This window comes from Symphodus melops, assembly GCF_947650265.1.
Source record: "Symphodus melops genome assembly, chromosome: 5".
Taxonomy (NCBI): domain Eukaryota; kingdom Metazoa; phylum Chordata; class Actinopteri; order Labriformes; family Labridae; genus Symphodus; species Symphodus melops.
The window spans coordinates 14,474,498-14,488,014 of NC_136695.1; the positions used below are offsets into that span (position 1 = coordinate 14,474,498).

A 13,517-nucleotide genomic window follows, 5' to 3' on the forward strand; every position below is an offset into this window, starting at 1 on the left:
CACAAATAATAAACACACAGATTAATATAGTGTAAAGATATCTGATTTTTAACTTCAATTTCCCCTCCCCTCTTTTTCTAGCTTTCTCTTCAACCATTACAACTTTTTGCCCCCTTTCTTTTTTCTTTTTTTTTTAAAGATTAATTTTTGGGCTTTTTGCTTTTAATGGAGAGAGAAAGAGAAAGTGTATAGTGTCGGAAACGGGGAGAAAAAGAGAGAGGGGCTCGACATGCGAGAAATGGGCCACAGACTGGATTTGAAGCTGGGCCGCCCGCGTGAGGACTGTAGCCTCCATACATGGTGACGCGTGCGCTGCCACTTTGCTACTGGCGCCTTTGCCTCCCTTTTTTACACTTCTATTTACTCAGGTATCATACATCCAAATACTTAAAATCATACCTTCACTTCCTTTCCTTTTTCTGTCTTAGCCTTATCAAACTCTCAACCAATAATCTACTCTGATTGTCTTTTCAATCAAACTTTTTCCTCAACTGTTAAGCATGAAAAAAGAAATAATTATTCCTCCAGCACCAAACCTCCGTATCCCTCCAACTCACATCAATGGCATCCCTCTCAAAGATACGAAGTTGGAGGAAGAGTTCCAGTTTGATCTTGCGCTCCTGGAACAGCTCCTCCATCTGGCCTTGCGCCTCGTCCAGCTGCTGCAGCACGCTCTCGATGTGGGCCATGCTGCTGTTGTGTGGAGTCTTGTTGCTCGAGATGGCGGAGTCTCTGTGGATAAAAAAGGTCAAATGCAAGGGAAGAGTGGATTTGTGGCCAGTTAGTGATGTGGCGCTCCCAGTTCTTGTGGGGAGAGCACATTCAAGAAAAACAAAAAAAGAATCTTGGACTTTTAAAGTCTGCTCAGTTAACCTAAAAAAAAACCTTTTAATAGTTTATCTATCTTTGTTTGTTTTTTTTAGTTTCACTCTAGAACCACATGATTATCTGACGGTTGCAGAAAAAATGTCAAATAGATGAGCTATTTATATTCTTTGCATTCATACATTCTGGTATGAAGACTTAAAAATACAAGTTTGGTGGTCAGTGTTAAAGTACTGCAAGACTGCTGTGAACCCTGTTGTTTATTGGACATTTAAATGTGCAGAAATTAGCCTAGCTTGTTTAAGTATTTCTCACCTGAGTTGCTGTATGAGGTCCTCCCCCTCCTTGATGACATTGACGGTGGCCTGCAGGGTGGTCTGCTGCTGCTGGCCGAAACGTTTGATCAGGTCCTGCACTGCTTCCACCGACTCGGCATAAACATCATCCAGCAGTTCCTTCTGAAGCTCCTCCAACCACGTCCACAGCTGACAGTGACAGACAGAAAGGTGAGCCAGTTAAAAAAAACAACAAAAAAAAAACAGCATTTTGTCGTGAACTCCTCCCAGAGTTGGATAAAAATAAAGCAGGAAGCAGCTAAAGAGCTTTGTTGTAAACACATGCTGGAGGGGGCGGGGCGGATACACTTGAGCGAAACACAGACTTAAGAATTTATAGAAAAGCTGCCAAAAGGATGGTCAGAAAATATGAAGAAAAAAACTAATCTAACCAATTCTGCTACAAGCTGTTTTTTTTTTTTTTGTGAATGGTCATCTTTGTAACAGATTAGCCATCTGGGTGACTTGGCTCAACACAGAAAGCCCTGGCATGGCATCCAGGCTTCAGGAGAGACCCTGGCACCCAAGCTTTGTCTAACACCCACGCTGCCTACACAAAAACATGCTATTGTGAGCCTCATGCACAGAAAATTACAGTATGTTAAAACAAACCTGGCAAGCATAAAGACTGTTTATGGTAAGTATTTAAATGGCTGAGCAAACTTTTTGGCGGTTTATTTAAATAATGCCAGATAAGATTCTCTTTTTCTTGCAGAACTCTGAGCTTTCATCTGCAGAAAGTTAAAACACGGGGACATTGAAGCATGATAAGACGTGAAACTGATGTATTTATTAACTGGAATTTGGTGTCAATCCTTCCCTCTTTAAGATGTATTATTCTAGTGTACCTGTACTGATGATGATGATATGATATACTATGATTGTCTTGCAAAATATCTTTTTTGACAGAATCGCAGTTTCATATTATTGTTGCTGTCACCATGTATTGTATCCCATTGCATCGTATTATCTTGAGTTCTTCACCCAAAATGAACAAAACATAGAACTAAGCTAAACATTCGGCAACGGCAGATTCATTGAAATGATGAGAGATCATATCGAGATGAGGATGCTTTTCTTCTGGAGAGACACAAATCGGAAGAGATGAATCCCCTATTTTCTCAAAATGTGTGTGACCGCTAAACATGATATACAACATCCAAGAAAGAGTTTGAAACACACACAGACACGCACACAGACACACGCACACGCACGCACACACACGCACACAGACACACACACACACACACACACACACACACAGAGTAACCTGCACCAGTGTGAGCTAACAGATGGGATGAAGGAGATTAGTCCATATGGACATAAAAGACTAGCTTCATTAATAACTACACAGCTCGGACAGTCTCTGAATCTTCCATGTAAACAGGACGTCGTGTTAACATTTGCAGAGCACAGCGATGTGTCAGTGTAGAGGGGTTCATTGTAAAAAGTTGAGCTGTGTATGACCCATGACAACATGACAGCAACTGTGGGAGGGTTGTACTGGTTCGCACCACACACACACTGTGCACAGATGTGTATGTGTGTGTATATATATATCTGTGCACAGTGTGTGTGTCGTTGGATGTTCTCTTTTTATTATTTAGTGAATAATTACAACCAGGAAAATGATCGGCATGATCGTCATTATCACAGTGAGAGAGAAGGCAAACAGCTGGAGTGTCTTCAATTTGTGCAAACAAAAGTGTGCTGCAGAAGCAAAGGAGAGCACAGATGTTTGCACAAAGAGAACATAATGACTGATAGTAACATCGTTCAAGGGGTCGAACATATTACACTAGAACACACACACACACACACACACAAGCCGCCTTGGCTGTTATAAATGGGCTATATAAAGAAGTTGATTTGACACAAACGCATACAACTCTCTTGAAAATTATTTTTTTTAAAAAGTTAAGTGCTAATCATTTTTGCTGAGGATGTACAACAACATCTTGAAAACCTGATGATATTTCTCATTTAAGTAGCCCTCCATTAAAATGAGAAATATGTTCAGTCATGTCAATTTGACTGTGACACACTTAAAACTTCCCTTCTAAAATGGAAGATAAAAGCTAACTTCTGCATGATCACTTTATACAGATACTAATGCAGATCAAGTAAAATGGCAAATATTAATTATGAGTCAATCGTTAATATTGATGATGAAGGACAAAGACATGACAAGATTCTTGTTGTGTCTTTGTCCATCTTCATCATTATCCTTTTTTTCCTGCCTCAGACAAGAGTGATTGATTTCTATGTTACCCTCTACCTTTGCTCCTGTCTGCTTACAGCTACCCAGCTTCAAATGTAGGTTAAACAGACCGTGATAGCTAGGGCTCATGAGGGTTGAGGACAGAAGACATGTAGTGTCATATTGGTGTTGTTAAAAAAAGAAAAAAGAAAAGTCTTGCCCCACAGGAGGTCTCACTTCAACAAATCTAACCCCCGACTGGTATAGACAGAGAATACACACCTCTTTGACATGTGTGTGAAAGGCGACAGACATGTCAAGCAGGACTTTACGCTGCTCAACACGTCGCACAAAGTCCTGAATACGATCCTCTAGTTGGTGGGCAGCCTGGTAGATTTCCTCTGGGTCACACTCTCCGGTCTGTGCCAGCTGCTCTGCTGCCTCCAGCAGCTTGTCAGCATTGGTGTAGGTGTTCTGCAATGTTAACATGAAGTACATTTTCATGAAGAACACATGATCTCATACATTCTACTGTTAAAGCTGACCAAGAGCTTTATAGAAATTGTTGCTGTTTTTTGATCAGGATGATTTCTTTACTTTAATATACATTTTACTCGATGTCATGTTAGAAGTGAAATGTGTCTTTTTTACTGTTTGGACATATGAGGTTGTTTTAAAGGTGCTAGCTTAAAAAAACAAAAAAAAACAAAAAAACTTTGACTTGACAAAAAAATGAAGCTGCAGGGATTTCTTCCCACTTTAGATTTCTGATACTATGTCTTTGCCTACTTGTTAAAAAAAAGTGAATCTACTTCAGTACTTTCACATGTATTTTAAATGCATTATTTTTTAACTCACCTGTGCAACCTCTTCAAAGTCTTCATGTCTCTTCTGCAGAGCCCGGGCTCTATGCAGAGACTTCCCTACACCCGTGTGTTTACTAAGAAAAGCCTCTCCATGGTTTTCTATCCAGTCCAGGACCTTGAAACACACACACAGAAAAAAAACAACCACATTTAAGTGCTAGAAGTTAAAAATACACAACCAAACCATGGACTGTAAATTAACCTCGAAGAGTAACTGGAAATTAAGACTGCAGTACATATTTGTTAGCAGTAGGGGGTGCTATTGGCTGGAATGGCTGTACTGAAATCACATTATTTATGCCTTTTTTTCATTTTGCCCTTCTGCCTTCTTATTCTCCCCTCAGCTCATCCTTTACTCTTTTCCTCTGTCTGCAGTATGTCGTGTTTAAAGAATATGATTGTTGACAATCAGGTTGCCTAATGGCAAATCCAGAGCAGTGCTCAGTGTCAACATTTCCACAGTGACTGAGATTAGCTATAAATCTTTGAACAATATTACCTTATTATCTTTAAAACAGATGGCCATACTGTGTCCATGTGGGGTAATGAAAAGGATTTGCATGATGGTTTTAAGGTCTCCCTGAGACTGTTTTGACGGGGGCAAACACATGAGCACATACACGATGCCCTCAGCACTTTATGTGACATTAAATTGCATCACCATGGAAACCACTATCAGGAGAAAAGGGTAACGAGAAGTGGATGCAAGAGGGGAAAGGCGAAGTGCAGAGATACAGCAAGCGAGAGAGAGAGAGAGAGAGAGAGAGAGAGAGAGAGAGAGAGAGAGAGAGAGAGAGAGAGAGAGAGAGAGAGAAAGAAAGAAGGAGAGATGAGGGCAGAGAGGAGCTCATGCCCAGAGGGTAAAAACGCAGAGACGACACTTTACACCAACTCAGTAGTTTTGATCTAAGAGCTCTGCCATCCAGACAGTCACACTCTGAAAAGCCCAGGAGGAAGTGCACCAACGCTTTGAAGAAGCTGCTGTTGATTATATCGTACCTTATTATTACACAGTGTACAATCCAGTATTAAAGTCTTGCTGAACATCCCTCAGAATTAAAGATGTCTGTATTTAATATATAAGTTTAGCAGGAACACTTGTCAGCTGCTATGCACTTTGCCTACTGCTTGTACAACAAAACAGTTGTCCCATTTTAATTGATTCGGCCTTTTATTCAAACAACGGGCACAGTAGTTCACAGTTCAATTCTAAATTCTGAAACAAGCTGCGGAGAGTACGAGAGGCTTTTTCGATCTGTTGCCTCTTTGAACCAAGACTCTAAAATCAACAATTTCATTTTGTATTGCTGTCATCACATAAATTCAAGTGTTGCCTTTCTCCCACTTCTTTCAGGTAAAAGGCAAAGGCACATTTCAGTTCTTCCTCCTGGATCTTATAGTTTTTGATATATTTTGTGTACATTTGAAAAACCTCATTTTTCAGTGTCCGCTGTGTGAGTATGTGTTCATGTCTGCTCATCTATCATTAACAAATCCTGCTGAAGCCTGCTGAACTCCAGCTCTTGTTGTACAGTGGCTTTGGCTTTTTGTTTGCGTTACTTACTTGCTGTACATCCTGCTGAAACACACAGAGCTGCAGCCGTTGGTGAAGGCGAACTTTGCGATGCTGCCAGATGTTTTCCAGCTGCCTCTGGTGATGCAGCACCTCGTGGATGATATCCAGGACGTGGTGTACAGCTTTGGAGTAGTTGGCAGAGGACATCAATGAATCAGCACTCCCTGGGGTCAACGGTCGCTGCAGTTTGTCCAAAAGAGACTTCCCATCCTGGCTTACCTGTATAAAGAGGAAGTGAAGGATTAGAGGAAAAAACAAACAAACAAGTAAAGTCATCATACGATGTCTCAATTAGCTGCCCTTCTGTATTCCTTGCGAGTCTGAACAGAAGAGCACCTGCTTTCTTTATTTTCACTCAGATGCCACATGTCACGTTTACTGATTGCCATGGCTACAGAGTGGTACCAGAGCATCAGCACACACTTTTCAATCACTCTTAAAAGAGTGAAAGGAAACATGAAGCTGAACCTCATTCTTTGTCCTTGAAAGACAGTAGAAAGCCTAGGTTGAGCAGTGGCGGCTGAACGGAGGATTAATGACCAGTTGGAACACAGTACAAGTGAATCCACAGCATGCCATTGATCGCCGTGACAGTCTCATGATGAAGTTGATCAGAGCGATGGCTAGAAACATTTTAGCTTAACAATTTTAGCTTTAACCAAAAGCCTCATTTTGTAAATCCCATCCCATTTGTTGAGAGCTTTGTTTAAAAGTGATTAAAAGCCTGTCTCATATAGACCAGTGTCTCGCATAAAGGAAATAAAGGAAGGATGAGTACAGAGGTGTGTGTGTGTGTGTGTGTGTGTGTACTGACCTCGGAGTATGCGGTAGTGATGTGCTCATATAATCCCTGGTGATGGTGGATTGTGTCTTCTAGATCCTGGAGTTCAGAGGGCAGCTCTCCTTCGCCACATGCCTTGCACCACGGCTCTACCTTACTCATGTACTGCAGAGGGAACACACACACAACACAAACTGCATAACTGTTTCCACTTGCATAACACGTAACTCCATATAGACTATAATAAAACGTATATGAAAATGAAGGCAATTTAAAAACCCTCAAACATGTCAGTATACAGCATACCTACTATTAACACTTTGCTTCGTCTGAATGCACAACATGCAGGGAATTGTGAATGACTGCTCAGACCAAAAGACTATGCTTAAAGGTCCCATATTATGCCTTTTCTGGTTTTATATGTGTTATATATATATGTGTTTTTCAGGTGTCTTGTGAATGAAGTGGCACATCTATGTACACAAATTCAAAGACCGCAGAAAACCTTTTTTTCCTACGTCCTCATGTTAGCTGGAGCTGTACGTTTTGTATTGAGATCAAAATGTACTGGATTTGTGTTGTATGTTCACGTCCAACATGGATTTTCTTAATAGCACTGTTTTGTTTTGTTTTGTTTTTAACAAAAGCTATTGCTGTTAATATGTTTTGAGACTCATAAGCCATTAATAAAGAAAAAACAATGACTCCGCAGTGGACTACCTCCTGATAGCCAGCTAGCTCTACAGTACATGACAATTTGGCCACCAAAGTGTTATCGTTGGATACAATAAGGCTGACAGTGATCGAGAAAGAGGAGTTTGAGTGAAAATGAGGGAAAGTTCAGAGAGAAAAAGCTGCAGAGCACAAGCTTTTTAAAAAGCGGTGAAAAAAACCCAACAACAACTGAAAAGTTACTTTTTCTGTGATGATAAAAAAAACAATGCTTTCTATTATACTAACTCAGTGAAGCAAGAGGGGTACAAAGAAGAGACATCTGCCAGCAAATCATCAAAACATTGACAGTAATGATGGGCTGTCAACACAGGCTAGATAAAAGAAGCAGGAAATAAAGAATTCTTTAGTATTTATGACTGTGGGATAAAAAAAAAAAAAAAGCAACTCGGCAAACAAAAGATGTCAGCAACTAACTAACATTCTGTTAAATGCACAGTAAGCAAAACAATGATGATTTAAATGCTCTCTTAGGTCTATGAGATGTAAAGCACGCATTGCACTTGTACATCTTAGTGGAAAGAAATATATATATATATATCAATATATTCTTCATATATCAACATATATCAAATACTTCACTTGCACATTTACACGTCTCTTAGTACCTGATCTGCTTTCTGGTGGAAGCTGGCAGACATCTCCAGCAGAGTGCTGCGTTCATCCAGCGCAGCAGCAAAGGCTTTCCACTCCTGCTCCAGCTGACCTGAGATCTGCTGGATCTGCTGGGAGGCGTAGTGTCCCGACTCCAGGAGCCGGTTCCCTACCGACATGATCCGATTGATGTTCACGTACACATTCTGTGAGGAGGGAAATAGAAGCAAGGTGGTGTAGATTTAAATAACACATAATGAATCACATGTGATTTCATGGAACTCGTTTAATTATCTTGAACAAGCCAGGCTGCAGGTAAAGACAGAGTGAAAACTTCTGTATGCTAACAAAGGCCTTTTAAGTCCAGTGGATTTTATCTAAAGGATGCAAACCTAAGGCCTCACTGACTCATGAGCAATGCTGTTTGCTGTGAGTCTTTCATGTGAATATATTGTCAGTCTGCATAGGAACATTTAGGTTCCTTGTCTAACGTTTCAAAGCAATAAACCTTTTTTTTTGTTATGAAAGCCACGTTCTATATTAACATAAAATGAAGTCATAAAATATACAATTTAATTCATGCACACGTTAGCCCTCCCCTTCCCACATCTTCCTGGACAAAGTAAAATAAAAGATTAATTCACTTGAGAGTCAAACCTCATGTGAATAATGCGCAGAAACCCATTTGCCGATTAAGCTTTCAAGGTTTTTTTTTTTTTTTTTTAAAACATGGGCTCCAAGCTGTTTTGTGTAGATAGGCACAGATCAGCAAACGCTAATTAACAACTGTGTTAACAGTCTGTTATTATTCTATTCAATTACTGCTCCTGGAGCCTATTATGGCTCTTAGTGTGCTGCTTCATTCAATCACAACAGGGAGAAACGATGAAGGGAACACCGGCTACAACCCTCGAAGAGAGGCAGGGTTGGTTCTGGGAACACACACTGAGAATTTATATCAACGTTGAGGACATTGGATTGATGCTTTGTTTCCTTTTCACCTCAAAGGACTAACAATGTTTCCTTATTTGGTTTTTGTTTTCTGAATTAGAGCTGGAACGTGGTTTTCCTACAGCTTACTTACTTTGAATCATATTGGTACACAAAATATTCAGAGAACTTCCCTGTTGGCTAAAAATCCAGGAAATCTCATACTGGGAATTGAAGAGCACATGATTTAGTCGGATGTTGACCCGAGGATAACAGACAGTGGTGTTCTCTGGATTACGGCTCACACTAAGAACTATAGGAGTCCAACAGCTCTCGAATACACAGCAGTAGGTAAGTTGTGATACACAAAAGAACAGCAGTGCACACTTGAGCTATAGTAATCCCTTTATAAATAGTTCAGAGACTAAAATGAAAAAATAATATATCTCTAAGCTGTAACAGATCTTATGTGGTATTAAACCACAGGAAACTAGGATTTTTTTTTTGCTAAGGACATACGCACAAAAAGACCTCAAGGAGAGCCCACGCCCAGTCACAACCAATCAGCCTGAGGGTGTTCAAGCCATCTGCAGGACATTAAATAAAGCAGGCTGGGGTACTGAAACACACTGGGTGGTAAAGTCTTAATCCAAAACTGACGGACAGAAAAGGGGGGTGGGGGGGCGCGCTACAGATAGTGGAGGATATTTCTAATTCAAACCTGATAAGGGCAAGGGGCGAGAGAGAGAGAGAGAGAGAGAGAGAGAGAGAGAGAGAGAGAAACAGACATAGAGAAAGAGAGAAACAGACAGAGAGAAAGAGTAGAGGCAGAGGAGAACATCTCTTATCAATTAATCCACAGAGTAGGGAAACAATCAGGCCACAACAGTATTTGCTTTGTGAATGAACTACAGGACAAGATCAACACAAGAGTCCCGACAGCAGAACTAAACATGATGCCTTGCAAAGAGGCTGAGGGGCGACCAAGGCAGTTTCAAAATCACTCAGTCTTTGCTGCTTTTGGCGCTTTTACATTTCTACTGAGAGATCTGAAGGGGAAACATGAACTAATCTAAAAACAACTAACTGCTGGAAATGCACAAAGTAACTCTAAGTAACTCTATAGTGTGTCCATGTATCAGTTCAGTTCATTTAGAAAAAGTTAAGCTATAGTTTCTTTTCAAATAGTTTGCTGGGGTCACTACTGCATTTTCATAGCTCAGGTGTGATATGTAACGTAAATTGAACACAGAACTTGATGTTATCATTATTTAAGCCCCAGGCGAAATGTGTAGGAAGCTGCAGTTTGATAGATAATGTCTTTAATAAAAGAGGAGTTAATCAGACACTTTGTTTATATCAATGTCACTATAAACCACATCCTTTTTATGCCTAACGCCTCAGTTAAAGTGATTTTGCAAATAAATAACAGAAAAGTTCATCACTCCAAAAGTGCATTAGTCAAGTTCGTCCTATAGGGGGCATGAAAGTTACTTAACACCATCTGTGTTATTGAGCGTCACACAGTATTTGTTGGCTTATTACATCATTAACATGTGACTGTATTATTCACCCTTTGATTTGAAGTTGATCATGCTAATGAAATGCTGTGCCTGTAGCAAACATCCCTATAGAAATATTATGAGAAAGTTGCTGATATTTGGGAAATCTTTGAAACCAGTAACACCACTGTTGAGACATCAGTGTAAACTGGCAGACCTGCGTGGGCGCGATTGTTTTTTCTCCTCTTGTTTTCACTCCCCTATACATCTTCACTAGCTTTGAAAACATCACAGTTTATCGACATGAACACACATACAGTAAACACACACAACCCGAGGCTGTGAATTTCCACTCAGCAATGCAGGCAACAGGAAGAGGAAACACTGCTTCCTGTGGAAGAATGGGTGGAGGGGGGGGTGGCAACGCTCATTCTGTGTTTACCCAACTGTGTTCATGAGTGCAGTATATTGTCAATATACGTGTGAATGCAGCTCCATCTGTCTTTTCTACTCGTGTTGTCTCTGGGGTTATTGGTTCATCTCTACCTGCTCTGTTGACACAACTGGCCCTGGGTCTTCCCTGTAGTGGCCCTAGGGCCCCAATGATGAGACCACCAGTGATTTGCGGCACTGTGTGCCGGAGATTCATGCCATGGCTTCCTCTCTCCCAAGGCTACATTCCTCTCACAATGACAACAGCTGCTGTCGAAAAAAGTCAAATATCTATTGTTTATCACTTTTATTGGTGTTCAAGGATTGGGTTTGTTTTTTTGTCTGTATCAGAGGTGCACTTGATGTGTGAAGTTATTTTTCTTTTATTTTAAATTTTTTTTGACATCACGTTCAGTCCAAAATAAATGAGCTCTTCTGACCCAAAGCAAACACAAACATCCCTGACAGATATTACATCATTTAAACAAAGTGTTCGAAAATAAAAGAAAGGGTGAAAAAAATGAGGGTAGTGCGTGACCTTTGAACGTGGAGGACAAACCCGAGCAGGAATGAGGGGGTCAGGGGATCAAGATGTGTGTTTTAAGGTTGGCACCAAGTCCACGAGGGGTTAAATGAACTGGCAGAGCAGAGCGGGCAACGCCGCGCCGAGTCGATACAGAATAATGTCCACAGCTATTTTCAGTCAGCAGCAGAGCTCCACACACTACAGTGAGGTGCACTGGGAGGGCAGGGGGGGGAGCATGGCAGCAGAGGGCAGCACACAGCTTTGGGAGGGGCAGTGAGGCAATATGGGTCAATTATGGGAACAGCACTGTGACAAGACATGACACTGGGGGCAGGAGGGGGGGGGGGGGGGTTCAGAGTGGGAAGCAGCTGAATAAAACCCAAGAGGAAGTGGGAGGACAGAAAATATCAGTCCACAGCCAAAAGAAAAGGAGGGTTCAGGATCAGGGCTTTAAGAATTAGAAGTGTGTGTTTATGTGTGTGTGTGGTGGTTGGTTGCACAGGGATTGGGGGGGGGGCCTCGGCATGTTTCTGTGAAAGACAGTAATGATGATAGTTTGTGACCACGCTGCCCGTGCGTGAGGGCGTTTCCGTGCGCGTGCATGAAAAAGAGACAAAGGCTACATCTTACCATGCAGTTCATAGCAAAGTGGTTGTGCTGGGTCTGCAGCTCGACAGCGTGCTGGTGGTTCCCTCCGATCTCTGTGTAACTGGTTAGAAAAAGACCCTTGTTGTGCATGATCCAGTCGAACATCTACACCAGGGAGAGAGAGAGAGAGAGGGGGAGAAAATGTGGTTACAGGATGCTCTTCAAAAATGTAAAGAGCCTTTCCATCTTCTCTTCACTCAGATGAGCAGCAGGAAAAAAAAATACAAGAGGGTCCTGCTGCTAAGTGGTTCTGTTTTTATTTCTATGATCCTCTTTCTACATGTATAGAAAAAGAAGTGTTAAATCCCAACTCTGACACTTTCCACTGCAGGATTCTGCCTTCGCCTCTAGCTCTTAACGGCTCATGTAAGTACATTTCCCGGCTCTCGACACGCAACCGCGCGCTCTCCTGAAACAGTGACAACATTCATTATCGCTGCTCTTTCTTGTACATGAAGACACAGCTCAGATATTTGACCAAAGGAAAAGGTTGGAGGACTTGAGCACACAAGAATATACACAACTTATATGAATCTGGAGTTATAAACATCAGAATTATTATTTTTTTAGGTTCTGAAAAAATGACTTAAACAGTGGCTACCGGTTTAAGTCAGTCAATGCACGTTGTCACAACTTCAATTAAAAATGCTGATCTGGTAATCTGGTCTCCATAAGGTTAATTTGAGGACTTTGATGTGTGGATGAATGTAATGATCTAAATTCCAAGCAAAGAGTGGCATGCATGCTCATCTATTGGATAAGTTCCTGCACAGGATAAATTACTGGCAGGACGACCGCTTACTGGTACAAAAAAAAAAAAAGCACCACGAGGGCAAGATTATCAGGGCTTCAGGGAGGAACCAATTAACCGCAGTCATTATGTGAACAGCATGGATGATTGAATTATGTAGAAACGACAAGCGCTCTGACCTTCTCCGCGTCCTGTTCGAACAGACGCAGCTGGAAGCACTGGTCCAGCTTCAGCTTCCTCATGTGCCACAGCTGCTGCAGATTTTGACGAGTCCCGTGCAGCTTGTCCAACAGACCGGTCACTTTGGCGACCAGGTTGTGGGCGTCTGCGTGCGTGTGGAAGCCGTGATGATGGTCGTTGGAATCTCCGCTGGCGCCGCCGGCGCGGTTCCCGTAGCCGCCTTCGCTGCTGCTTCCGCCACCTGCCGTGTGTGCCTGTAGCCTCTGCAGCAGCCTGCGCCCCTGCACGTCCAGCTCCTCCACTGATGCCTTTGTGGCCCTTTTCTTCAGCCCTGCGTGTTCCTCCATGAGCCTCCGAGCTCCCTCCAGGTCCCGCGGGAGATCACGCTGGGACAAGGTGTCCTGGAGCTCCTCGAGGCGTGACAGTGCCCGCGCTGCATCACTCGCAAAGGTCTCAAAAGACAGGCGCACCTATAGGGACAGTTAAAATGACTTATAATTGCCGAAATACAACAACTACTGAATTTAAGGTAATAGAACATTTCTAAAAGATAACACCTGTTGATATACTCCTATAGAAGTTTAAAAGTTCAAAGATGAAGGTTGATTTCTCATTTTACTTCATTAAAAGAAAAAAAAG

At 41.8% G+C, this 13,517-nt stretch overlaps 1 protein-coding gene across 8 annotated transcripts in view; it reads right to left on the reverse strand.

Annotated features, from left to right (window-relative positions):
- Positions 1 to 13,517, reverse strand: part of triob (trio Rho guanine nucleotide exchange factor b) — a 115,004-nt gene that overhangs the window by 55,910 nt on the left and 45,577 nt on the right. For all 8 annotated transcript variants that reach the window (XM_079343749.1, XM_079343746.1, XM_079343744.1 and 5 more), the window contains 9 exons: positions 12,878 to 13,348; positions 11,930 to 12,052; positions 7,924 to 8,115; positions 6,617 to 6,748; positions 5,791 to 6,021; positions 4,219 to 4,341; positions 3,643 to 3,834; positions 1,141 to 1,310; positions 558 to 732 (listed from right to left, as the gene is read on the reverse strand). In XM_079343749.1, the coding sequence (XP_079199875.1) occupies positions 558 to 732; positions 1,141 to 1,310; positions 3,643 to 3,834; positions 4,219 to 4,341; positions 5,791 to 6,021; positions 6,617 to 6,748; positions 7,924 to 8,115; positions 11,930 to 12,052; positions 12,878 to 13,348 (1,809 nt within the window). The remainder of the gene's footprint in view (positions 1 to 557; positions 733 to 1,140; positions 1,311 to 3,642; positions 3,835 to 4,218; positions 4,342 to 5,790; positions 6,022 to 6,616; positions 6,749 to 7,923; positions 8,116 to 11,929; positions 12,053 to 12,877; positions 13,349 to 13,517) is intronic.